The sequence below is a fragment of the Gymnogyps californianus genome, chromosome 4 (assembly GCF_018139145.2).
Source record: "Gymnogyps californianus isolate 813 chromosome 4, ASM1813914v2, whole genome shotgun sequence".
Classification (NCBI taxonomy): Eukaryota; Metazoa; Chordata; class Aves; order Accipitriformes; family Cathartidae; genus Gymnogyps; species Gymnogyps californianus.
In genome coordinates, this window is record NC_059474.1 from 33,966,183 (window position 1) to 33,991,589 (window position 25,407).

At 41.7% G+C, this 25,407-nt stretch overlaps 1 protein-coding gene across 3 annotated transcripts; it reads left to right on the top strand.

Moving 5' to 3' along the window:
• Nucleotides 1-2,395: 2,395 nt before the first annotated feature.
• PDGFRL (platelet derived growth factor receptor like) lies at nucleotides 2,396-21,834 on the top strand. 3 transcript variants are annotated; one of them, XM_050896758.1, is made up of 7 exons: nucleotides 2,457-2,521; nucleotides 4,247-4,327; nucleotides 6,843-7,137; nucleotides 14,956-15,107; nucleotides 16,554-16,847; nucleotides 17,165-17,304; nucleotides 21,159-21,834. In XM_050896758.1, exons 2-7 carry the CDS (start codon nucleotides 4,324-4,326, stop codon nucleotides 21,345-21,347), a joined length of 1,074 nt encoding a protein of 357 aa, XP_050752715.1. In that variant the 5' UTR covers nucleotides 2,457-2,521; nucleotides 4,247-4,323; the 3' UTR covers nucleotides 21,348-21,834. The 3 variants fall into 3 exon arrangements, with proteins under 3 accessions (XP_050752714.1, XP_050752715.1, XP_050752716.1); XM_050896759.1 differs by having other exon boundaries at nucleotides 2,493-2,521; nucleotides 4,251-4,327; XM_050896757.1 differs by lacking the exon at nucleotides 4,247-4,327 and having other exon boundaries at nucleotides 2,396-2,521.
• Nucleotides 21,835-25,407: the final 3,573 nt, after the last annotated feature.

Below are 25,407 nucleotides of genomic sequence, written 5' to 3' on the forward strand. Positions count from 1 at the left end.
TCAGAAACAGGAGCTATGAATATTTCCAATGCAAATTTGCAGTTTATATTACACATCTTTTCTGAGTTATCTCTGAGATTCATTTCCTTTAAAATAAAGACTGATAACCTTTTCAGAATATAATACTTGCTGGTATTCTAACTGTTTAAAGGGGGAAAGACTGTTAAAATACCCGGTAGCAACAAAAATACCATTTTGCTTTTTTTACAGGTGATGGACGACATGTTTGGGATATGCTGATATATACTCAGGTCATTGCATAAAACCCCTAAGAAGTTCTAGGCAGAACTGTAATGGGGCTGTAGAATGAAAAAGAGATCATGGAATTTCATCATCTCACTCCACACGTGGGCCTTACTAGCTGCTTTACCACTAACCAGATACCCCAGGGTGAAGTCTCGGAGCAGGCTCAGGCAAGCAGGTCTCTGAACTTTGCATCTGTATGTATTTATGAGGGTAGGGGAGTGTTATGTATATCCCTTCTAATTTTTTTTATGGATGCGGACAAAGCCTAGACTTCATCTAAGATCTGTAAATGCTCTACTCTCACATCTACTACAGCCCTGGAGCTGTGGCCAGGGACACCATTCCCCATTTACCCTGATTCACACTGAACTGTGGTCTTGTCTACTACGGGGTCTGCCTGTGACCTCTGGCAGCCATTATTTTTCCTCCTCCCAGTCCAGTGTCTTCACCTTGCCGGGCATCTACCTTTGTGGCCCCTCCAGGCATATTTTCCCCTCCCTTCTTCTCCAAGGAAACCCTCAGATTTCAAGAAACAGCTTTTGACAGTTCAGTGTGGGCATAAACATAGATGCAGCAAATGTCAAGTTTACCATGTTCATCTCTTAGCAGTGAAGAGATACCTGCACCTTCTCGATGCGCTTCACACAGGCATCAGTCGTACATGAAAACTGTATCACGGACTATGGAGCCCCAAATAGCAACACATAGATACTTCCTCTATTTTTCCACTTTTCCTGAGCAGGCTTTTGGGAATGTGTTTGCTGTGGCAGGCTGGAATGCGTGCAATAGTTTGACTTAAAAATGTACTTTTGCTGTCTTAGGCCCACACAGATCCGTGCTTGACGTCCATCCATAGGGTCACCTGTGATACATAACCTGTACGGCTCACGCTCCACTCTGCTCCCTGTTATAAGTTTGTGGTCCAATAATTGAAATGGAACCAGTCCGATTATTTAAATCAATTTATTTGAGCAAGCAGCAGTAAGCAAAACAGCGCTGGGCGGCCGGGGAGTTTCCACTCTACCAACAGCGCGCGCAAAATGGAGAAGGATTCCCTTATTTATACAGTCTCTAGTCCCTGCTTCCGTGTTGGCTGGTATCGTTTGCGTTGTGTGTGCGCCTGCGCCGGCAGTCGCTAGGTGGTCGTAATCTGCCTCCTGGGGGTTGCTGGGATGAAGGCCGAAGTCTTCCTCAGCTGCCTTCTAGGTGACTTAGGTCCCACTCATGTTCTTGTGGAATCGCCTTTTCTTTTATCCGTTACTCAGTTGTTCCTTCTACCGAATATTTGGCTGTCCCTACCCCCACATGTCTTTAGATAACTAAGGAATGTTTCAACACTTGCAAGCGGACCCCCACATGTCTTTGGATAACTAAGGAATGTTTCAACACTTGCAAGCGATTTTTGAAACAAATGTTAACATGAACATTTCTGAACAAAGTTAACCATTCTCAACTTATCTTCCACAACGTTTGTGGGTATTTCCCACAATGTTTGTGGGTATACATCAGCGAAGAAAAAAAAAAACCAAAACTTTCCACATGTCTTATACAAGCAAGATTTGATTAACAAACTCAGGGTTTTACTTATTACACTCCCTACTCCCCTCTGCGGATTCAGCTACAGGCCCAAAGGCAACCAACAGCTTGCACCTGTGCAAAGGCATGTATGGCAAAGGGCAGTTGCCACCGATGAGCTAATTCAAGTAATAAACTTCCACAGGTGTCCCTGAGGTTGAGATTATTTGGGACGCAGCTCTGTTCCTGCTCTGAACATGGAGTGCTGTGTGAGTGTGCTGGGGCAGCGATGGCGGGGACGGGACGGACCCTGTCACTGTCCTCAACAACCCGGTGAGGAGATGGAGCCGCAGAGGGAGGCGTTCGGCTAGAGATGAGGAACCGAAGCCTGTGAGCGGTGAAGCGCCCGAGCAGGTGCCCTGAACAGCAGGGACGACCCGCGGAGAACACCCTTTCGGCCGGGCCCGCCTGTGGGGCGTCGAGGGTCTTCCCTCCCTCAGCGACGAAGCGCGGGTGGCGGCGGGAGCGGCCCCTGGGCCAGCAGAGCCGCGACTCGCCTTCCGCTGCCGGGGAGCCCCGGGCAGGGAGCCCCGGCGCCGGCCGGCTCCTCCCCGCGCCGCGGCCCGCCGAGGCGCCACGGGGCCGCCCTCCGCCGCCGTCGTCGCGCCCGCCCTGCCTCAGCCCAGCGCCCCGGCCGCTCCCGCCATGCGGCTCTGGGTGCTCCTCAGCCTGCTGCTGCTGCAGGAAACGCTGCCACACGGTGAGCCGCGACCCCCGCCGCCCTCGGCTCCGCCGCCCCGCCGGGTTCCCCCACTTTGCGAGTCGCCTCGGGCTTTCCTTACTGCCGAGCCGCCCTCTTCGCCCTCAGCGCGGCCGCCCCTGGCCCGCGAAGCTGGCGGGGGGTGTCCGCGACCGCCCCTCCCGCCATGACAGCCCCCGGGGCAGGGCCGGGAGCCATCTCGGGGGCGGCGGGGCTCCCGTCCTGCGGGGCAGAGGCGGAGGGAATGCGGGTTGCTCTTTTGGTCTGCGGCCAGCAAGCCGCCGAGGCTTTCCGCCGGAGCCCGAAAATGTGGTTTCGGTCCGTGCTGGGGTTTTGGGGAGAGGCGTTTGCGGCAACACCAGCTGCCCCCCGCCGCTGTTTCTCTTTAGGGTCGACGTTTAAGTCTGCACTTAAATCCCGGTGCCGCGGTCGGAGGAGGGTCAGTGCTGGATGTGGTGTTCGGGTTTTTTTTTAAAAAAAAAAAAAAAAAAAAAAAAGGTTTGTGCACCTTTGAATGGTTGTTCGTTTGTAGAGAGGACCAAACGTTACTCGTAACTTGGCTTCAGGTTGTGATGAAGTCTTGGTGGGGAAAGAGGCAAGTTTTTGATTGGGAAGGGACATTCATAGCCGATCCTTGACTTACATAGACTTTAACTATGCAAAAGAGAGGCTGTTTCCCTCTTGCAAAACGCGAATAAACTTACTAAAACTTCAGAAGAAGAAACAAACAAAAAATTCCTTCTTTTTTCACTATGGAAGGGTTTGGGGAACAAGGCCTGTGTAGTCCGTGGAAGAGTTTGTAGAGAAGTCGGAGGCAGGCTCTGAGGTGCATGGTGAAGTGCAAAGAGGCAGTTGCCCCAAGTGGCCCAGGAGGTTGTAAGGAAAAATTCTTGTAAGAACATAAAAAAATCCTTCACCTTGAGAGCTGTTAAGCACTGAAACAAGTTGTCGCGGGAGGCTGTAGAGTCTCTAGCCTTTGGGATAGTCAGAGCCCAACTGGTCAAGGCTCTAAGCAACTGAATGGGGGTGGGAAGGCGCTTCCAGAAGTCCTTTCCAGCCCAGTTTTTCTTATGACTGTGTGCAAAGGAATTGCACTCTGGACCAGTGTGATGTGGGAGAGGATTTCTGCTGAAAGATCCGGTCTGTGGGTGTGCACTACCACATCAAGAAAAGTGTTTTCTGTTTGAGAAATAGACAATAAAAACACAGAATGAGAAATGAGTTGTAACTTGGGCAAAAGATTTCCCAGGCCTGTGTGTCTCTTAGTTTGTCTAGTTTATACTGAGGTTTGACTGGGTGCTTCACGCTATCATCCAGAAGCTTACCTACAGGAGAAAGTAACCTGGCATATTTAATGACAGTTCCTTGTCTAAAGCTAGAGGTATAAGTCCTAATGTAGAGATTGTGATTTCAAAATAGCCTTCCTAATTTAGCTTATAGTAGTTTATGAACAGTGATATACATACACATATGTATATTTATGAACAGTGAAATAGGTCCCTCCAGATTGTCCATGTGAGTGTTGATGTGTCACCGTGTGTTGTCCGTATGAGTGTTCGGATGCTTAACTTTTCATTTGAGTACCACAAATAGAGATGTGTCCAACCTGTTTTGTTACTTTAGTTGTGATCACAAAGACTCTTCCCTCTCATCTTAATCCTGGTGATTGAGAATTATTCTTTATGGTAACCTCACACTTGATTTATTATTTTTTTTTTTTTCAAGGAAGAATTCATCAGTATTAATGAGAGTTGAAAGGTCTCTGATGCTGCCAGGATGTAGCATGGGGCCTGCCTCATGGAATGGGTATGTCTGGTGGACAGTGAACACAATTCATCTGTCCTTGTGGGAGACCTTGCTCACTCTCTGCTTCTGAAGTTCTCTGGGTGGACACTTGAAGAAGATCAGGGGCCTTCTCTAGTTATAACCTGTGCAGCTGTGAAACCAGTGGAACGTGCCTGTGGATATAGGTGATGTCTCAAGTCAAAACTGGATGCTTTTTAGCATTATGCGACTAACACTCATTTGAGGATTGTTGTGTGTGTAGTAACATCTGTGAGAACAAGGGGCAGACAAACATTAAAGGATAGGATGAGACAAATACTGTGAACCAGGAGCAAAAGTGCTGCATCGTGTATTTCTGACATATCGATGCATAGTCTCCTACTTCGATGTGATGAGTTAGCAGGAACTGTGAATGTACTGTTGCAGAGGAAATGAGTACAGTGCATCTTAGAACTGACATTAGGAGCTGATCAGAGGTAGAAAGGAGGAGTTTTCTCAATATTTTTCTACTAAGTCTTAATTTTTTTTTTTGTAAGAAGTGCTGTTGCTGGATTAGAACAATGAGGGCTCTGCACATAAATTTAGTGAGACAGTAAAGTATCCCAAACATGGCATGTTCATGTACTTGCATAAATGGGCTCGTTGAGTTTGTTCCCTTCCCTGGGAAGTCTTGCAGTTTGGGTAAGGAAATGGAGGAATCTGAGTGGTGGGTTCTGTGTTCCTAGAGGGATTTGATTGTGTGTCCTCTTTATCTTAGGTGATAGGCTACTGTACCAGTTACTTTAGTTATTGGGCATACAGATACTTGATTCAGTGATGAGAGAAGGCAGGATTGTGAGGTGCAGAAGTGATGGTGTCAGTAGATACCTGGACAGACTTACAGGGAGTGTTAGGGAGGAGTGTGGTCATGGCTTGCTTGGAAACTCAGCTCTCGGGGAGGCGCAGCAGAGAGGCAGAACTAGGTTTTCTGTGTAGGAAGATAAAAGCTCCTCTGGTGGTGTTTTTTGAAATGTTCCTGCTGTCACCTGCAGGGAAATACAAGGTCAGACAGACAAGAGTCTCACTGTGTAGCTGGGAGTGTGGTATAGGAGGAGAGTGTTCAGACTCACTGGGAACTACAGAAACATGGAACAGAGGGCGCTTGTGCAGAGAGGAAAAACTTCATCTAGAGAAAATCAAAACCAGGCTTCTGGCACTTAAAACTGAAAAGCTTTCATAGGGGAGTCTTTGACAGTTTCTTAAAGGCAGAGTGTCAGGTGTGGACAAGCATACAGTTTGGGATGATGCATTTCCTTGGGATGAAGTGGTAAGATCCATGTGCCTTCAAACAAGTGTCAGGATTGAGGTTGGCAGAACGTGGAAATGGCAAAGAGCAGTTTGAACAAATAGTCCTATTTCAATAGGGTTTGGAGGGGAAAAAAAAAAAAGGAAAAGGGTGGCTGGACCAAAGCTTGTGTGCTTCTACAGACAAATCTGGAAAGTACAACACGGAACTGGAACAGCCTGTTTGAAATGGGAATGCTTATCCAAAAGGCTTATCGGGCCTGTCATGGGACCTTCTCGTGCTAGGGCACAAATTACACAGGAAAGATGGAATAGCTCAACCCAAGGGAGAAGTGGCAGTATGTGTTGAAGAAAGCTTTAGTGTTAAATCTGATTCCTGGTGGGTTTTATCAGTAAAAAGTCATCTGGACTGAAATACCAGCCCTGTGGAGAATAAACAACCTGGTTACTGACCACCAATGTGATGGAGGGCATGACTGCTCTGTTAAGGAAAATCAGAGGGGCAGCAAGGACTGGATAGAAAAGCAAAAGGAAGAATTACTTACCCTCGCGTAGGCTGGATCACACATGTCGGGGTGTGACACTGAGTGCAATTGTTTAGATGCCACAAATGATGACTTCTTAGAGCCGCTACTCAGAGAACCCCCAAGAAAAGCAGCAGTTCTTGACTTGATCCAGAGCAGTACTCGGGTAATTGGATTCAGATGTTGCTTTAGAACAGCCAGACTGTAGTTTTAATATTCTTGCAGGAATAATAAAAGCCAAAGAAACGACTGATGCATTTAATTTCAGAAGGGGGAATTACGTAAGATGAGGAGGCTCATTAACTCACATATGGGTTAAATATAAAAACCAGAATAAGGCAGACAAAAAGAGTTTGAGAAACAGCTTGCAAAAGGGATAAAACCAGCCATAAATCCTTTTCTTCTTGTGATGTACTGGAGTGGGGCAGGGAGAAATGCCTCAAACTTTGTAAGGCTGGTAGGAACAGGGGATAAGAAAGAACACCTACAGAAAGTAAAACTTAATTAAACAGTTATTTGTGTGCTGCCATGTTCACTATGGAGGTGCTTAGGGAGGTTTTAAGGGAAAATGGTGACATGATAAGCATAGCAGAAACTTTACTTTGAGTGCAGTATCCTACTGAGCACTGTAATAGCAGGCTCCAAGACAGAATCTTTCTCTATGGGGAGAATCATTAGAGGACCTTTTTCTAATCAGTAACATTGCCTTCTTTTCTTAATTTTACTAGTTATTGGACAGCCTGCAAAGAGTAAGCGTCCAAAAGAACCTGGGGAAAACAAAATTAAGCCTGTTAACAAAAAAGTAAAACCCAAAACCCCCAAAATAAAGGAGAGAGAATCTGCTGACTCTTCTTTGAAGTCCCAGTCCATACTGACACAGGTGATGGATAAAGGTCGTTTCCAGAAACTAGCTGCCACTTTAAGCCTGTCTGCAGGACAAAGCATAGAACTGCGATGTAAGGGGAGTAATGTTACTTGGAACTATCCTTCGTACTTAGACACCTTTAAAGACTCCAGACTCAGGTAAGCTATTTTTCATTTTTTGGGGAAAAAAAAATCTAGAACTCTTTTTTCCTACCACTTTCAACACCATAGGTTTTTGTTTGTTTGTTTGTTTATATTTTTACAATCAAGATGTTCCACCTAGTGGTTTCTAATGTTAACAAAAACAGATGAGCGTCTTTCAGTCTTCACCAATTACTGCCCTGTGATTTGCGCCTGTGAAATAGCCTTGTAGCATGTGAACTGGATTTCCTTCAGATGAATCTAAAATAGAAGATGTGGTCCAGCAGGACACCAGTGTGCTCCAGCAACTAACAGGGAACCACATTAGAGCTAGTCTGAAGTAAAACTTTCAAAATGTGTGAGTGTAGATGTCAGGTACTCACTACCAACTCTGTTGCTCTACAGAGACCTGCTCCTGGTGGGCTCTACTGGTTGCTAATGTAGCTACTACCTGAGACACTAAGATTAATTTGCTAAAGAGGCTCAAACCCACATCTCTCAAGTAGCAAAAAAATACACCAACTGCCATGCTAAGGAGCAAGTAAGAGCAGCCTTTACTTTTTCAGTCAAAGTTACCTTTGTGTGCAAAAGGGAATTGCAAGGTTTTGTGGTGTGGCAATTTAATGCTGAGGATAGTCACCTTGGGTTTAGGAAGGCTTTTTCTTTCATCTAGTGACATCTTAATGGAAACCGCATAAATAGTTGTTAGAGCAGGAAGAGGAACTGAGGACTCTCTCCCTTTCTCTGCCCCACCAGGTGAGTGTCCTGTTGCTTTAGACACCTTCTCCAAAAACCCATGCATTTGTTTGCCTTCCCAGTTTTTGAGGATAGTACACATAGCTAAATGTAGATTAAATGTAGTAATTTAGCTCTGTATTTGAAAGAGAAGGGGCATATAAGGAGCTTAAGGATGTCTTGCACGGGCATTTTTTTGCCATGAGTAGTGTTTGTTTTCACTGGCTGTTTCATGGAGGTTTATGTGTCTATGAAAGACAAGTAGTGAGGAGACTGCGGGGCACTGAGAACAATGCCCTAAGAGCTGTAAGGAGCTTTTCTTGGATTATTAGGTGAGAGAGGCACAGTGGTATGAGCAAAGTTATCAACTCCTATTGTCCTTTTGTTCCTAAATTAAGTACAAGTGTGTATGCTCTCTGTAAATAACTAAGGTTATCTGAATCTTTGTGATCCATTTCACTTATTTACAGGTATGATGCTACCTTAAAATTACTCCCAGTTAATTAATTTTTCAGATATATTCTTCTCCTTTCCACTCCCCTTTTCAAAGAGGAGTGTTGAAGATTGGCAGTTATACATTGTGATCTCTAGCATATCCTCCTGAAACCCATGAGCCCATTCTCCTCTGAGTGTTTATTTGCTTGTCCCCTGATGGCTGAGGAGTTCAAGAACTACACTGACTGAATATACCTCTGTAGCTAGTGGAAGGCTTCTGTCACAGTAAGTTACAGCAGCAAGCAAGCCTATTTCTGCTGAGGGCTTATCACAGCAATATCTTTCAAAAGATCTTGTGGCTGATTTAAACAACTACTGCTTTTTCTTTTGCAAGAAACAATGTTTTATCTGGATTTATTCCAGTAGGTGGCGTTTATCAGCTGCAATACGGACCTGGCCTTCCAGCAAGCCAAAGCTGAATGTGCAAAATAATATCAACAGGGAGCGTGTGTGTGTGTGGTGGTGGTTGTCGTTTTCAAGTGTATCTTATGTTTTGTGCATTTGCAAATAGGTTGCTGGCATGATTTGGTCCTGTAGACCTCCAGGTCATGTTATCTGAGTATTAGCATCTGGCATTGAAGAAGGCAAGGCAAGTATTCACAGTTTTTGGAGAGGAATGTGAATGCTTCTTCGTTATTTGTTTGACTGTCTATTCCTCTCTTGCAAAATTAAGTACATTTCTAGTGATGCACATGGGACAAAATACAAGAATTTAAGGTAGTTTGGGGAAAAGAAAGATACGCATTTCCTAATTGTGGTGTTTGGCATTTTGTAGTATTGAAGTAGTTTGGGATTCTGTAGCCTCTGCAATTTACCTTTCTGTTCTCACTCAAGTTCACAGTATTTGTAATATTTTAACCATATAACAAAAGTTAATAATGTCACACAAAATAAATGCTATGAAACATTTTGTCTGGGTGGATAAAATTTGCCTAAGTATTTATTTTCTTTTAGAAGTATGTTAGGCTTATATTTAAGGGTCTGTATTGAACTATGATGATCTTTGCTTTAGAAAAATTATTTTGAAATAAGTTATTGAAGCAGTAAGGCTGAGTTAGACTGAATCAATGATTTTAAGTGTAAGCAGAAGATCCTATAATTAACTAGAGAAATTGAAAACATACATTAGTAGCACACTTCAGAGTCACAGAATGGTAATCATTTATGGACACATTGACCACAATCTTGTGCAGTTATATTTTCATCACGTTTTTAGCATGACTTTGGTGATTATCTCAAGATCTTTGCTGTAGTGCTGATAGATGCATATGAAACAAAGTCTGCTTTATAGAATGTGAAATATGAAATTTATATTCCCTGGTTTTAGAAAGCTTTGATTGAATTTAACTGGAAATACTATAATGACAGTATGTTACTCAGCTCAGTTGGTAGTGTCTGTAAGTGAACTGGCAGCAGAAAAGGTTATTAATGTTATCATCTTTCAAGAGGAGCTTAGATCTTCCTCGCTGCATACAAAAGACCATGCATCGAACACCAACTACAATAGGCAAATTTTAAAATTTTACTAATTATTACACTCATTATTTTAAAACAAAATGCTGAATATAGGGCAAAGGGGAGAAAGTCAGAAAAATTATTAGCAAGTAACCTACAGCAAAAATTGTTTAATCATCTAGATAGCTATATGTCCAGTATCTTCTAACATTTTTTCAGTGCGTAAAGACCAAGTATAAGGTAATCCCTTCATTACCAATTAATTAGTGAGGTGTGGAGTGAAACCCAAGCTAATTAACTGGGCTGGGCTTTTTTACCTTGGATTTCCATGCTGGTCTTGCTGGAGTTGGGGCACTGGCGCAAACCGGAGTTGGGGCACTGGCGCAAACCAGAGTCGTCGGCAGCAGCAGGGGGGAGGTGGTCGGGGTCTGAGGAGGTAATGGATGGTGAAGGAGCGGATTGCTGGGCCCAGAGGATAGATAGGTGAGGAGGAGAGGCAGCACCGGCGAGGCCCATGCAGTTGCTGGGGAGTAATGACTAACAGTCTTTTGTTCATTTGTATGTCCATACAGCAACAGATGCTCAGGCATCCAATTCCTGTTTTTCCTCTAAATAATAGAAGGGATATACAAATTCAATTGGTCTGGTGGGAATTTTAACAATAAGCGAAGTGTTTTACATCTCCTGGGAACTGCTAACATTCTCTAACTCTAGCTGCTACAAGAGGAGGCTTTAAGGACCCTGGCATCTAACAGAATTGCAATTATGGGAGGCAAAAGAGACCTTAAGATTCAGGGCGGTGAGGGCATTTATAGCTCAGTTGGTCAGAGGGTTTGTTAACAGCAGAGGTCCAGGGCAGGAGCTGACACTGAAGATGCTCACTGCGTTCTGTTTCCTGTCCGTAGTTCTGGGAGAAGAGGGTTTTTTGGTTTGCAACTAGTTAAATTTAGCATCCACATAATGTATTTCCTATGGGTGATTGCAAAAAGAAGTAGTGATAAAAGCCAGATGTTTTGTCTCCATGCCATGCTTATCAGGTTTTTAACTCACCCATATGGTAAGGAGGATACAGCAGCCTGGAGGACAATATGACTTTTCTAAGAAGGAAGAGATTATAATTAGAAAAGCCATTTCTGTAGTATTAGTGGCTGCGCTTTCTTTGAGTTTGTCTTTGTAAGTATACTTTACGACCTGGTAAATAAAATATTTTTGCTTGCTGTACTAGAGAGTCTCAGTTTTTAATAGTTCTGTAGTTGTTAACATATGCTAAAATCATCATATGGGGGGAGGGAAAGACACTGAGTGAAAGGAGGAGGACTCCTCTTTAGCTGTTTGTTGTTGAGCCAGAGGAGAAATCCTCTCTTTCCACTGTCCTAACTGGAGGAAATACCAGTACACACTGAAATGATTTACTTAGCTTTAGAGACTGTAGCATGCAATGCAACTCTGAGGAGAAAGCTAGAATCATGCAGACTTGGCTCGCAAGTTAAGGACACGCACCAGCTTGCTTCAGAACTAGCTTATTATCTGTAATGCTCTCTTGCCTTGTGCAGCATAAATACACCCTCCAGATAACTTTTTGTCTGAAAATTTTGTGTACTGGCTGAATCTTCGTGGTGTTAACGGTCAAAGGTAGCTTGTGCACCTCCGGAACAGAAGGGCTGGGATGTTGTTTCGTAAGACAGTGCATAACAAATTAATGAATGTAGGCTCACCCAGAAACTGGATCTACAACGTATGAGAAGGATCAAAAACTGAGAGGGATGAAAGAAAAATAAGGACAAGCACTTTTTCCCTTTCTTATGCTTTATAGCAAAAAGCTACTCTAGATGAAGGCAGCCTAACTTCACACAGGCTCTGTTCTGCCTGACTTGGAGCATGAGTCTCTCACTTGCTAAAGACTGGCTGTATTTGTCACAGAACTTCATCTGATAAACAAACTTACGTGAAATGGAACTGCTCCAGTGGAAGAAGCTGGGGCAAAGAGCTGGACATGCATCACATGCTCATTTGGGTATGCGGGGGGTGTATGGATAGGAGCACTCTCACAAGTATTGAGGAAACTGTATGTTGTAGAGGGCAAAATTAGATTGCTTTCAGTGAATGCAGGCTCCTGCTGGCTTAGTGGGACATCAGTTGTGTTCATGTGTATAACTAAATTTTACTTTGTTCCATGTGCTCTGAAGTCTGAAAGCTAGGGATTTTTTTCTTGTGTTAAACAGTAAGATGTCATGGTCTTCTCCTAGTGAGCTTGTATTTGGGATAAGCTCTTTTTTGTCAGTATGAATGCAGCTGCTTGAGAGGAATTTGCTATATGCTCGAGTGATGCTATGTACGCTGTCTTTTTGTCTTTTTATATCTTTCTAGCTTCTAAACTTGGCATAGTTTTTCTGGCAAAGATCTTCTGAATAACTAAAGCTTAATAGATGAATGTATGGAATAGGATTTTGGAGTAGTTTTCTAGTTTCTTTAAACAGTCTTGAAAAGTTTGTGTATACAACATTTTTACTTTGTGATGTGTAAAGCAAAGCAAAGTTTTGGCTTTTGAGTCAGACTTCCCAGCATCTAAAATACTAATGAAATAAAAGCTATCCTGCAAACATTGGTCAGCTGCAGGATTTACCATTTATAATTTACTTTATATGGCCTGTTTTGTCTGCTTAATATGGTCATGTCACAAGTCTCAACACTTCCACTCTAGGTTGCCAGGTTTTGTTAGTGCATGTTTGTGGATGACTACCTCGCTAGGCTATTTCCATTGATTACTGGATAGCTTGTTCTCAGTTAAGCAGAACACAGTGTACAATAATTAATTAACTCTGACCTTATTTTTTTCTGTCTGTTGGGATTTCGAGCTATAGTTCAGTGTCTGTATTAACGGTTGGAGGCAAAAATGTTCTGGCATAATGGTTTCTCTGTAATGTTGACATTTAGTACTGGATACTTGCAAAACATTTTATGCTGATGTAGTCATGTAGCCTATGAAATGTGAACTGTGAAATAATAATAATAATACAGCCTAGGACATGTTCAGGATCTTTTCTTCCTGTTGGATATGATACACAACAGGATCTCTTGTACAAATAGGAATTTCTCAAAGCTTATCCAAAAACTGAAGTTAATTTATAATGTAAGGTAGTGTATATATTAAAAATGAAAATGCTACTACTCCATAATTACATGATTCCAAAAACTGGAATTGGATGAGATTGCATAGGACAAGTGCATTAGCAGGTAGGAAACACAATTTGCCTGTTTCCTTAGACAGGCCTCAAAACTGCCCCGTGATGGATGAGTGTACTAATGGTGTCTGAGGGCTTTAATGGAAAAGATAATTCTCAGTTAGCCCTGTTTGGGTTGTGTATTTGGTGTGGTTTTAATTCCTAAGCTACTGGCCTTGGCTGGAGGCGGAACGTTGGGTCACATGAACTGTTGCTCATGATTGCTGGTAGTAGGGCAAATTGCTAGCAGAACACCTAGGGAGTTACAAATTTTGGGAAGTGTGTGTAGCTGAAAGCAGTGGCCTCTCTGTTTAAGCAGTTAGTGGGGGGCTGCCTGCAATGGAGATGTGAGCAAAACAGAGCATGTAGAGCACACAGTACTGTCAGGTATGTCTATAGTACTGCTGTTACACAGTGACAAGGTGTTTTAGAGGATAAGAATTTCTTCAAAGCATGCTAATCCCAGAAATAAATGATCTAGTCGGGCATCTGCCTTACAGAATAACTACCACATTAATAAGAAGAAATAGGAGGATAATAAATATTCAGAGAACCCACAGTTGAATAAGAGCATGGGAGCTGTTCAGACTTCATGCATACTGCTTATTTGTCCAGACCCCATTTGAAACACTGAAAAGGAGTTTGCTATCAAATGCCTAAAACTGGAGAAGTCTCTCCAACTTGATTACAACAGAAATGACCTTGTAACTTGATGTCCTGCAAAGTAAAGCAGGAAACCTTTGTGTCCTGGATGTGCTACCATATAAAGGCAGGTGGTTAAAAATAATGTTTTTAAGGGTCAGAGCAGCAGTGGAGTGCATCAGTACTGTCACACACAGCTGTCCTGACAGGGTTCCCCAAGAAATGGTACTGTTGGACCATTGCTTTTGCAAGCCATCAAAAGGCAACACAGCCAATGCTGCCAACTGTAACACCATCTGTCTGCAAGGAAGAGCCAGGAAAGCAAACCTTAAAATAAAAAAGAGCAAGATGAGATTGTGGCTGCTGAATTTCAGAGATGGGACCTTTGACCCTTAGAAACATTGTCAGTATCTACACATATATCTACATACTTACAAATATTTACAAATTTCAGTCCACTGAGAGATGTATGTGGGAAATTTGGGAGAAGGAGCAAAAAGCAAATTAAGTCTCTGAAATAATCACACAGGCTGAATTTTGCGTAGCTATGTGATGATGCTGCCAGTATACCTCCAGCAGTTCTCAGGGTCATGCTCTGAAATAGCTGAGGGGTGATGAGGAAACTCCAGTGAGAGGATGCCAGCGAGGTGGCTTAGGGCAGAGGAGTAGGCAATGCAAAAGGATTTACTTACAGAACAAATCCAAGTTGAGATAGAAGCTCTTTATGATGGTGTTTGCAAGTGGAAACCTGGACTGGTATGTTAAAGATGGGAAAGCATTCACACTGAAAGCAGGCATAAATCATCAAACACACTCTTATTCAAGTAGCTGCTACTTACTACTCCTCAAGTATCTTTGTTATATACTGTTGAAGCAGTGCTACAGTTGAAGTAAATGGTATCAAAAAAAGGACTGAGGTGCATGCAGGTTGACTTGGAGCATGAAAATATGGGATATACATGGACAAACTGAGACAAAACATAGATGAACATATTGTCTGCAGCAGTCACAGCTTAGTTTCAAAATGGGGACTGAAAGGAATCCAGGAATGAACTGTACAAGACAAAAGCTTGCAAGCGCTTGTGTGTAGCTGAAATCAATAAAACTCATGTAAGCAGGTCGTTGCTGGAGCAAAAGGGGAAGTTGCAACATAGCTCTGAAAGCGAAAGGTGGGTCAGTTGCAGAGTAGGAATAAAAAAAAAAAAATCTAAAGTAGAAGTGAGCTGACAGAAATGTATGAGGAAATACATCTGTGCTTGTCTGTGCCTTTTGTTTTTCTTCTTCCTAGTATAAAGCAGCTTGACAGGTACGGTCAGCTGATCCTTGCGAACTCCACTGCAGCAGACACAGGAGAATATAGCTGCTGGCTTCAGCTGTGCAATGGTAAAAAATGCAGGAAGGATGAGACTAAAACAGGTTCAACGTACATCTTTTTCACAGGTAATTAACTCACTGGGGGATTATTAATGGAAATATATTTGCTAGTAAGACAGGAATAAAGCTACATCAGCGATTCCACTGTCAAGATTTTCCTTCCACAATTTTCATCTTTTTTTAGTAGATGTTAAGGAAGACAGTGCTGGTGAGCAGAAAATTACTTGCTTAGTGTGATTTATGAGTCTGCTTTCCCTAAGGATTATGCCAAATGCGTACCCAAGATAATGCATAATGCAATGAAAGCAAATACTTTTGAAAATACTAACACACATTCTGAGGCTCTTCTACAAAATGAGTTAAAGAAGCTTAATTTTTGAAAATGTGTCTGGATAAAGAAAATATGCAGAAGATGCATTTTGTCATGGCATTCAGATGACGATGTGGACTCTCTCCCCACCCCCCAGCCCTTCCAATTACCTACACTAACTTAAAAATCTTGACCTCGTTGATCTTGGTAAGGCCACAATTTCTCCTAAGAGTCTACATAGCATGTTGAGAGGCAAAACACTCTTAAGTACATGTGTTGTCCCGAGCTTGAGGTTGACTGTAGCCCTAACACTGCATGGATAGGGTTGTAGTAGGTAACGTGCACAAGTTTACTGCTACTTGGTACAACAGAGCTGAAATCAAATGGTTAATCTTCTCATGGAAAGCATTCTGAATGGTAAAACAGCCTTCGCTGCCTGATTAGAGCCAAAGCATTCTTGACTGGCAAATATTTCAGTACAAAATGCTAAGATAGGATTGTTTGTGATACGTTTTGGGGCTAAATTAGACCATGAGACTGTGCAGAAGCCATTTATCAGAAGTGCTTAATGTTCTGAGGATACATTCCTTTAGAAAGGCTGGAATAAACTTTTCAGTCAAGTTATTATGTAAATGCTCATGCTAGAAAGAGGTATTTCAGCTTTATATTTCTAAGAACGATGCCAAATATGGCAATACTCTTTAACTGTCATTCTAAAAGCACTAAATATTTCAGCTACTTAGGGCAGTAAATCAAACACTTTGCCTAAAATCATTTGTATAAAAAGGCTGTAGCTCCAAAGAATACCTCTTCCTAGTAGTGCTTATCTTACCAGTGGTGTTGGGGTTTTTATGTGTGTTACCCTTTAAAAGTGGGTGAGTGAACAGAATTAGATCCAGATGAGTATTTGGAAACTTATTAAAAAGGAATTCCAAAGATTTTCGTAGGATTAAGAAAATCTGATTACAGTGAAGAATACTTTCTTTTTGATTTAATGTTTTTAATGCAAGCTATGTAAATATATACTCACAGATTAGAAAAGTTGGTTGTTTTTTTCTTTCGTGTGTATATTTAAAGCAAAAAGCTTTGGGTTAATTTTTAATGTTGCTCATAGCTTTTTTCTCTCGTCATATGTACTTCCTCCTCTTTCTGTTAAACCAAGATGTAAGTATTATTCTAACTATATCAACTCTTCTGCACAGATAAAGAGGAACTTTTTGTACCTACTCCCAGTTATTTTGAGATTGTCTACCTGAACCCAGATAAACCCGCAGTCATCCCATGCCGTGTTACTACTCCTTCAGCAAAAGTAACTCTACATAGGGAATTTCCAGCAGAAGAAATTGAAACAGATGGAACTGATATCATTTATGATGTGAAGAAGGGTTTTGTCTACCAGCACCCTACTTCTGATCATAAAGGTATTGTCTACTGCAAAGCAGAGTCACAGGGAGCACCTCAGATTTCCATCAAGTATCACCTACTGTATGTGGAAGGTAAGGTGCAGTTTTCTCTGTGCTTACACTGACTCTTGTTTCTTCTGCTGACATTGGTTAGAATACAATTTTTTAAAAAACAATTTGTAAAATAAGTAATGTAATCACAGAGTTTTAAGATCCTGATCAAAAGTACATGTGATAAAACTTTGTATGTTTAAATTCCAGCAATTTCCCAGTGTGGAGGGGAAAGTTGCTGGTGTACATCACTTACCTGTTGTGTTAAGCAAATTGAGGCAAAAATTGACTCTTTATGTTTTATCAGTGTATTTAACTAGCAACTAATTTTCTGCTTCCAAACACTGTCGTTCTATCAGTTCCCAAGGGTCCACCCTCAACCACAATTGCGGCATCATCCAATAGAGCAGAAGTCAGTGACAGCGTTCATGTAATCTGTACGGCCCTTGGGGAGCCAGATGTAGATGTGAACTTCAGGTGGCAGTACCCAGGGCAAGAGGTAAGAGATGCACACCCTGGCTGAAATGGTTTGTTCTTCGTAAAGGCAATGCTTTGAATGCCAGTCAGTGTCTAGATTTGGAGTAAAGATTCTTTCAAATTGTGGTCTCTACCTCTTGCTAGCTCAGGCATGCTGGCAGAAGGAGGCAGCACATCCCTTTTGAACTTCAGCCCATCTTTCCCTGAGAGCCTAGAAGTAGCACAGGAATGAAGCTGGAGAGCTCTACCCGTGTTAGCAAAAATCAAGCTCAGCAAAGCTCACTCCTCCCTCAGGTTTCTATTCCAGAGACACTTGGCCTCTGGCAGCGTTTACAAAGAAAAGCCTCAGACAGGGACAAAGCCAGCCAGCGTCAGGAAGCTATTCTAGGGCAAGCCACAAAGCCTCACTGATGCCTCTGCATTTGATATCCCTTCCATCTCCATGGCTTGGGCACACAAATCATCGCAGCACAGAATCTTTAAGCTTAATTGTTGCCCACATCCAGAAGCACAGAAATCTGCTTCTGCCCAGCCTCATCTGAAAGAATCTACTGGAAACATCCAGTGACTCTTAGAACTTTGTTGGTCCTTTTTCTTGCACGAAATAAGATGTATCTGACTAGCATAATTGATGGTCCCCTCTCTTCTCCCTCTACCCACCCTGACCAGTTACAGTAGGGACTTGTTTCTTAACCAGCCTCATCTCTACTGCTGTTTATCCTAAGCAGGCTAGAGCAAAGGAAGGACTGCTGGAAGATGGAACCCTTCACCTGAGGAAAGGGATCCTCTAGGACCTGAGGATTTGCATTTTATTCCATTTGCCAGCTCTCCTGGTGCTGGGTTGTCAAAGGACAATGCAGAGCTTTCTGGTGTTCGTTTGAAGTTAGGAAGGAAAGGGGCAGATGTCTAAATGAGCAGAGAAACTTGGAGCTGTTGGTGAAGTAAAAAGTAAAATGCTAGGGAAAACTGAAGTGTCCCCAAGTTTGGGGAGCTGCAGAGCAATAGTGTTTTTTGAGTTAAATGCCCAATGTCTTCCTCTGAATTTTGCTCTTACCATTACTTTGAGTGAGATGCATCAACAAATGGCAGTGTCTCTGTCGTTCAAGGTGGGGCTTTAACTCTGACAGTCTTATAACAATTCACTCTCTTGGGTGGGGAAGAGAAGAAATGGCCCTGCTGATCACATTAGCTTTGTTGATAGATATGGTTTTCTTTTTTTTGGGGTGGGGGGGTGTGTTGTTTTTGTTTTTGTTTTTTTTTTTTTAGCTTCCCTTGATACCTGTTTATTGGATTGTAGTAACTGGCTATACAAACCCCAATTTTATGTCTTTTGTAACTAACTAGTTACTAAGAACAAACAACTGAAGGAATTAAATTCTAGACTCAGCCTGGCCTTTCAAAACTCTGTATCTTATTAGTGCCCACCCCTTGCTACTTTTACATCTTTCGCAGCTGGATGGCTGCCCAAGCCTGGTTGCTGGCTGTTCTTGGCCCAGTTGCTTCCAGTGGTCCTACAGCACCTGATGCAGCGCTGGCATGTACACTACAGTTACACCTCTGTAGCAGTGATTGAATATAAACAGCTAAACACATGCAGATTACCTCCCTTGTTTGCTGTGGGTACTGCGGCTGCAGTGCGGGGCACGTGCACTATCAGCAGAAGACTACATCCTCTCACTGCACCCACCTACGGGTGCTGAGAGGGAGAAACTTTGGCCTGTGGCCTGCATTTGCCCTGGAAAGGGCTGATGTGCTTATCCACTGTAGTAAACAGCCTCAGCTCCAGCTGTGCCTGGGGACAGGGAGGGAAGAGCTGTGTTTGGGTTTCTGCCCCAACAAAATGATTAAGTGAATGTCAGAGTAGAAACACAGTATGCTTGTTGGAGACTTAACATTTATTAAGGAAGTAGTCACATACTGCAAAGGAAAAAGGTGGGGGTGGAGGGAGAAGAGAGAGGACCATCAGTGATGCTGGTCAGATACCCCTTCCTTTGTGCAAGAAAAATGACTGAGAGAGTTCTAAGATTCACTGGATGTTTCCACTCATTGCTGCTGCTTTCAGTGCAGGGAGATCAGTGACAGTTTTTGTTCCCCACCACCCTACCCAGCACCTGGGCTGTCATCTACCACTTGATCCCTGAGCAGAAGCAGCACTTCAATCCCTGCTTGCTCCTAGGTACGTTGCATTGGAGAGCGTCTCATCTCTGTAGTCGCTAAGTCTAGTCACTAAGTCACTAGTCACTCTCCTCTTACTTTTTTTCACTCAGTTGCTTCCCCCCCCCCCCATGCCACTCCCTGACAATTGCATTTGCTCATTCACCTGCTGTGAATGCATACTGATCCATTCCTTAATATGATACCCTGAAACTAGCTTCAAAGCAGAAGGCAGTTAGTGAGAAAAACTGGGCTAGCAGGAGCCCCAACAGGCAAATACCATCTGCCTCACATGGCCTTTACCTTCACTTTCAGTAGGGTCAGGGAGTTCCACTTGCTACATTTAAGAACTAATTTAGGCTTGAATTAAGTGTGCTATAGTACTTGATTGCAGGTAGCACTTGATTTTTAAGGCTGGGAACAGGAGGTAGTGTTCTGCTAGGTAGAGCTCTGCGAAGTGGCTCGATTCCTTCTAAAGGGGGAAGAATTTCTAGACGAGATGACCAGTTTTTCAAAAAAGTTCTTGCTAGCTGTAAATGCCTGCCACTTCCTAGGGCATTCCCTAACTGCACTGTGACTCATCCCTAAGCTTCAGGAAGACTGACAGCTTCTTCTGTACTGGTCATTTTGCAAGTGCAAGATTGTAGCTTTGCTCTAGATAAGTGTCTAACTTACCCTTTTGCTACTATTAGCTTAAGCCTTGTAACATTCACATTGGTAAATGGCTAATCCATCTATTCCATGAAGCAAGAGGAGATGGTTTCCAAGCAGAAACCTCTCTCTCTTACCAGTTTTATCCAGGTTATTGGTATAGCACAAGCCAACATGATTAAAGCTGCTGACTAGCATGATGGATTTTGGAAGGAAAGAGACTGCCTTAGTCTATCTTTGGGCCAGTTTCTCTTATCCAGTCCTTTGCGAACTTCTGAGGTGCCAGGGAGTGTGACCTGATAAACAGTCCATCAGAGAATTCTCTTGTAGAAGAAGGGGGGGGGGGGAAGCCTGTTGTAAATATAACAACAACAAAATCTAAAAAGCATCTTTCTAAGCATCCTTGTTTGTATTTTTGGCTTTGAAGTTACATATGCATTTTGGAAAGCATAATGTGAACGTTCATTTAGAAGCATTGGTGAATTGTTACTGTTTGCTTGTATGTTATCTAATACAGTGTTCCTGAAACTAGAGGAAGAGGAATTAGTTTGCAACACACAATTTAAAGCTATTCTCTGTGCTAAAAGAGAACTAGGTAAAGCTTGGTCAACTAACTCATGCCACTGCTGCCTTCCTTTTTGAGACATGCTGAAAATAAACTCATGCATCTATCCTGACATCTCCCCGAAGATACCTCACCTATTTGATCAAGTACCCAAATCCAGCCTTAGTAAGTGGCTGACAACTGCAACTGAGTTCCTTCATATACTCCAGGCAGAGCTTTGGCAGCCCATCACTAATCTAAAGATACATAGCACCTGCACTTAGAGTGGAAGAGCCATTGTATTATCCTTATTTGACGTAACTTACTGGTATGTCAATATTTAATGCAGAAATGTTGCTGCAATTGCCAGACACCTTCTGTTTCCTCACTTAAGGCTGACTTTTGGATATAGGCTCCTACTGTCTGACCTCTTGCTTCAGGGTTTGATAGCACAGTGTCACTAAATACACTTTGCAGAATCACGTATTTTCTTATGTGGGTGGGTTGTTTTTTTTTCTTTTAAACAGTTTGAGAGGCCTGTGATAATCCAAAACTTCTGGAGACTGATAAACAGAGGAACTGGACATACCACAAGAATCTCAAAGAGCATTCTTCTTGTTGAGGATTTTGAAGCTAGAGATGCTGGAAACTACATTTGTATAGCTCAGAACCTACAAGGAGAAACAACAGTAGCTACTGAAGTTGAACTAAATTGATAGGAAAGGCTTCTGGACATAGAATGAACTGTATGTTATTTGACATTATAGCCATTTATTTTCTTTATTAATGTTTAAATGAAGCTTTCTCTATCACTGCCTCTTTTCATATGTCAATGCATTCCATATTCACTAGCTTGATAACAGGCCAAAACAGAGTTCCCTATGCCCAGCAGTAGCCAGTTGTGAGTTAATAAAACTACTATGAAGCATTAAAGTTTAAGCCTGAACATGCATAGGGCTGCTTATATTTAGGAACAGGTGCTCTCGGGCCTTCCTTTGCATATGGTCTTTTTCCTCAAACTCTTTCATAAGGTTAACCCACTGTATGGTTTGTGCCTTTTTTGTGTATGGGAGAACTGAGAGGATATTAAATATCCTCAGGTGTATCTCTTCTGGTGCTGTGCAATTTTAACCTTTAGAGTACTGTACACGTTTAAAACGACAACAACAAAAAACCAAAAAAAAACCCCAACTTGTTACAGAATTAGCCAATAACAATGTTTATTTTGCAAGAATAATTAAATTTCTGAACATTATGAAAATGTAAATGTGTGTGTGCATATATATGTGTGTTCATTTCATATACGTATAAAGACATAAACACACAAATAAAATTCTCACACCTGGGGAAGATTAATACTAAATATATATTAAGGTGCTAAAGGGTATCTCCAGAGACTTGTAAGTTATTGGTTGTGTTGGATTTTCCTGACGTGATTGCATTCTTACAACCTTATAAGATGCAGCTTACTTGGAGTTCACTCCTCAATAGATGTACGGTGTTATGTTTACTAAATTATGTAGCAAATTATGTTTGCTAAAGGTAAAACTTGCGTTTATTTATATAGTATCATTTACAGAAGAAAACAACCCAAATGTAACATTAGAATAATGTTCGATTATACAGCAGAATCTTTTCTCAGGTTAATAACAAGTTCAACTCGATGGTATTAATTTACTTAGGAGAAAAGGAAAGCTGTTTCATTTACACAGAACTGTATCTGAATAAATAAGCAACTGCTTCTCTCACCCTGGCTTTAGTTACCAATACAAGGAAAGAGACTGTCCCGAGGAAAGGTAAGAACTTGATAACAACGTTGTTGGACATTTTGGCAATGTTTTTTTCTCCTAGCCTCAAGCACAGAATCCATGTATGCTAGAACTTTCAATGCAAATCTACTCAGTAGTGTAATTGTGTGACAAAGTAAGTCTTAATGCAAGCCATTTTATTTACAAGGCATGTGAAAAACAGCTTATTCTGAGCATACGAGGAACCAGTCCCTTGCACACTTCAGTGTGTCTCAGCCTGTATTTGACAACAATTCCTAGAGCTTTCTTCTGGTGAAGGCCTGAAGTAAGCCCTTTGCTCCAGATAGTTCAAACCTTTGAGCAGATGTGTACAGTACTGTTTTGAGTAGTGGTATCTAGTAAGTACTAATGTAAAAATGGCAGCTTCTCAGTTAATGTCATTAACCTGGTTACAGTGGAGCTAATGAAAACACTAAACAAGCTTGCTGACAGTTTTTTCTTCAGCATGCAGGAACCTAAAACAATGTAACTGATATGATAAATATCCATGGTAAAGACTGAAATGGCTCTCTATGCCTGCCTCATGAAATAGGCTTCATGGAGAATGCTCCCCAGATGCCTGTAATATTGTTGGCCTCTGGAAACAAGGTAGCTAAAAATAAAAAATTAACTATAGCAAGCAATAGGACCAACTTTGAAGGCGTAAGAGGTAGTCCCTTGTTAATCTTCTTTCTCATTGCTATTAAAAGGTATCAAGAATGTTACACTGTTACCCAAATGACTAAATAGGTGTTACACAATTTCATAGTAATACCTGAAAGAGGTCTTTACCATTTTTTTAGGCAAGACTTCCATCTGACCAAAGTAACTTTAACAGTCACTGAGCTGCTGGCAAAGGCTGTGCAATGTGTTCATTCCTTTTAGCATTTTCATTTATCAGAACAATGTATTCCCCTTTGAACTACAGGAGCTGTGCCAACTTCTTAAATTTCAAAGTGCTTTTGAGCCTTTCATTTGACAATTGATTTCCTTTAAAATATCTAGCAAGTGGGAGATAGTGTCACCTGTTCAGACTTGTTGAACAGCACAGCAGTTCATGTGGTAGCATCACTTCCTTGGTGACAGTTTGGCAGGAGAGGAAAAGATTATGTAAATCCATTGCTGCCTCATTGCTTGAGTAGTCTCCCTCAGGTTTAATGGTTATGTGTACTGATCACATGCAGTTTCTCAAGATTAATTATAACTACAGAAGCAGTGCCTTTAAGGAAGAATTTTTGGTGGTGTTCCCCCCATCATCAAAATAATTCTCATCATTGTAAAGTATGAGAATTATTTTACTATATATTTTACATAGTTCTTTTACCAAAAGCCTTCTGGGCAGGCCTGATTCTTTTTATGTTGATGCAATGACACATTTCCACATAAATGAACAGTGACACAGGGTAAGAGAATGAAGCCTGGGAAATGAAATTTAAGCAACTTGTCAAAGTCACCTACTTAAACCTGCCAGTATTGTTATTGTTATTTCTATTTCCATCCCTCAGTCACTGCTCTGCTAAGGCAAGGCAGCAGCAATGGACAGAAGGTATTTGTTTCTTAAGGGTTCAATGATTATTCCAACTTTCTGATGACCTTTCTAACTCCAGCTCAGCCCTAAATGATTTCCTGGCTGTCAGGCAACTACAGTTTTAAAGATCAGTGGTTACTTATGGTCTAGAAGGAATTTCCTGCATGAATTGCATGATACCAGTTTACATGCAAGTGTCTTTGGTGTTTGTAATGAGAAACTTCAAGACTTCAGTTAGCATAAGGAAATGATTCACCTCAAATTTTCCAGCAAATATACTGCAACTCACACAAAGACCTTTAGAGAAGAGTATTGAAGGGAGGTGAACCATGTTACAAATAGTTTGAATGGCAACAAACTATTCAGTACAGATATAAATGTCACTGTAGCTTCCTTTGGAACTTATCATTAGAGTTGGAACTACTAGTTAAAAATCACTTGTTTAATTGCTTGACTAGCACTAGACCTTTGGCATATATTTATGGTGTGCAGGTTCCTAGCTTTTCCTGAAGGAAACTTAATGCTAAAGAAATTACCAAAAAATATGTAAAAGCTACTGGATCGAACAAATACTGGACACTTACTTTTCTGTACTGGTAGCCTGAAAAAGCTTTCCCCTTTTCTGTTACATGAAGGGGTACACTATATTTGATCTTCAAACATTTGTAAGCACTCTTCTTGCATGTTTTATCTGAGGCACTAACATTGCACCTAAGATAAAGTTCTTACCAGTGGCTAGGCAACTGTTCTTGTGACATGACCTGTTAGATTGCTAAACTCTGTCGCTTTTCTCACACACAAAATTTCCTGAATAAGGTGAGCATTTTAATAAGATGAGTCCTGTAGGATGCCTTTACCAGACATATGCACATTGGGTCCCTATATTAAGCCAACTGTACTCAAGTATTTTATTATTGCTTAATTCTGTAATGTTATCTAGAGTCTCCCTTTTTTTTTTTTTAAACAGCCAACTCGAACGGAATTGCTAATAATCACATCAAGCTCTGTGTAACTTCTACCTACATTAGAGTAGCAAGGGTAGAGTTAAAATTTTCTAAGGGCTAGCTGAACATTAATAATTTGTGCAGTGAAGCTTTACTATTGCCGTTCTGCTGTGCTGAGCAGGTACTAAGAGTTTTTAGTATTTGGAGGAATGTTCCTCCTTAGATTAAAGATCATTTGACTAATACAAGCAGGAGGAAAACCCTTCAATCAGTACAAAAAATTTATTTTTTTAAGCATTCAGCTCAAATACATGTTATCAAATCTCTCTGACCATAGAAAATAAGAATGTTCCAAGATATGCTTTAAGCCAAGTTTTAGCCCACAGAGGATTTTCATAGTTAAACCCCTAGAAAACATTTTAAGTACTGACACCACTAACACGTGGTATATACAGTACCCTAAAGAGGATTAAGAGAGAGCATAATGTTCCATAGAAATAGTACCCTTAACTTGTAC

Excerpts from the sequence above, each read along its gene's own strand:
- PDGFRL (XM_050896757.1), top strand. The coding sequence starts at position 2,467 with ATGCGGCTCTGGGTGCTCCTCAGCCTGCTGCTGCTGCAGGAAACGCTG. Across the intron at positions 2,522-6,842 it reads GCAGGAAACGCTGCCACACG|TTATTGGACAGCCTGCAAAG; the intron begins GTGAGCCGCGAC and ends TAATTTTACTAG. Across the intron at positions 16,848-17,164 it reads TCACCTACTGTATGTGGAAG|TTCCCAAGGGTCCACCCTCA; the intron begins GTAAGGTGCAGT and ends TCGTTCTATCAG.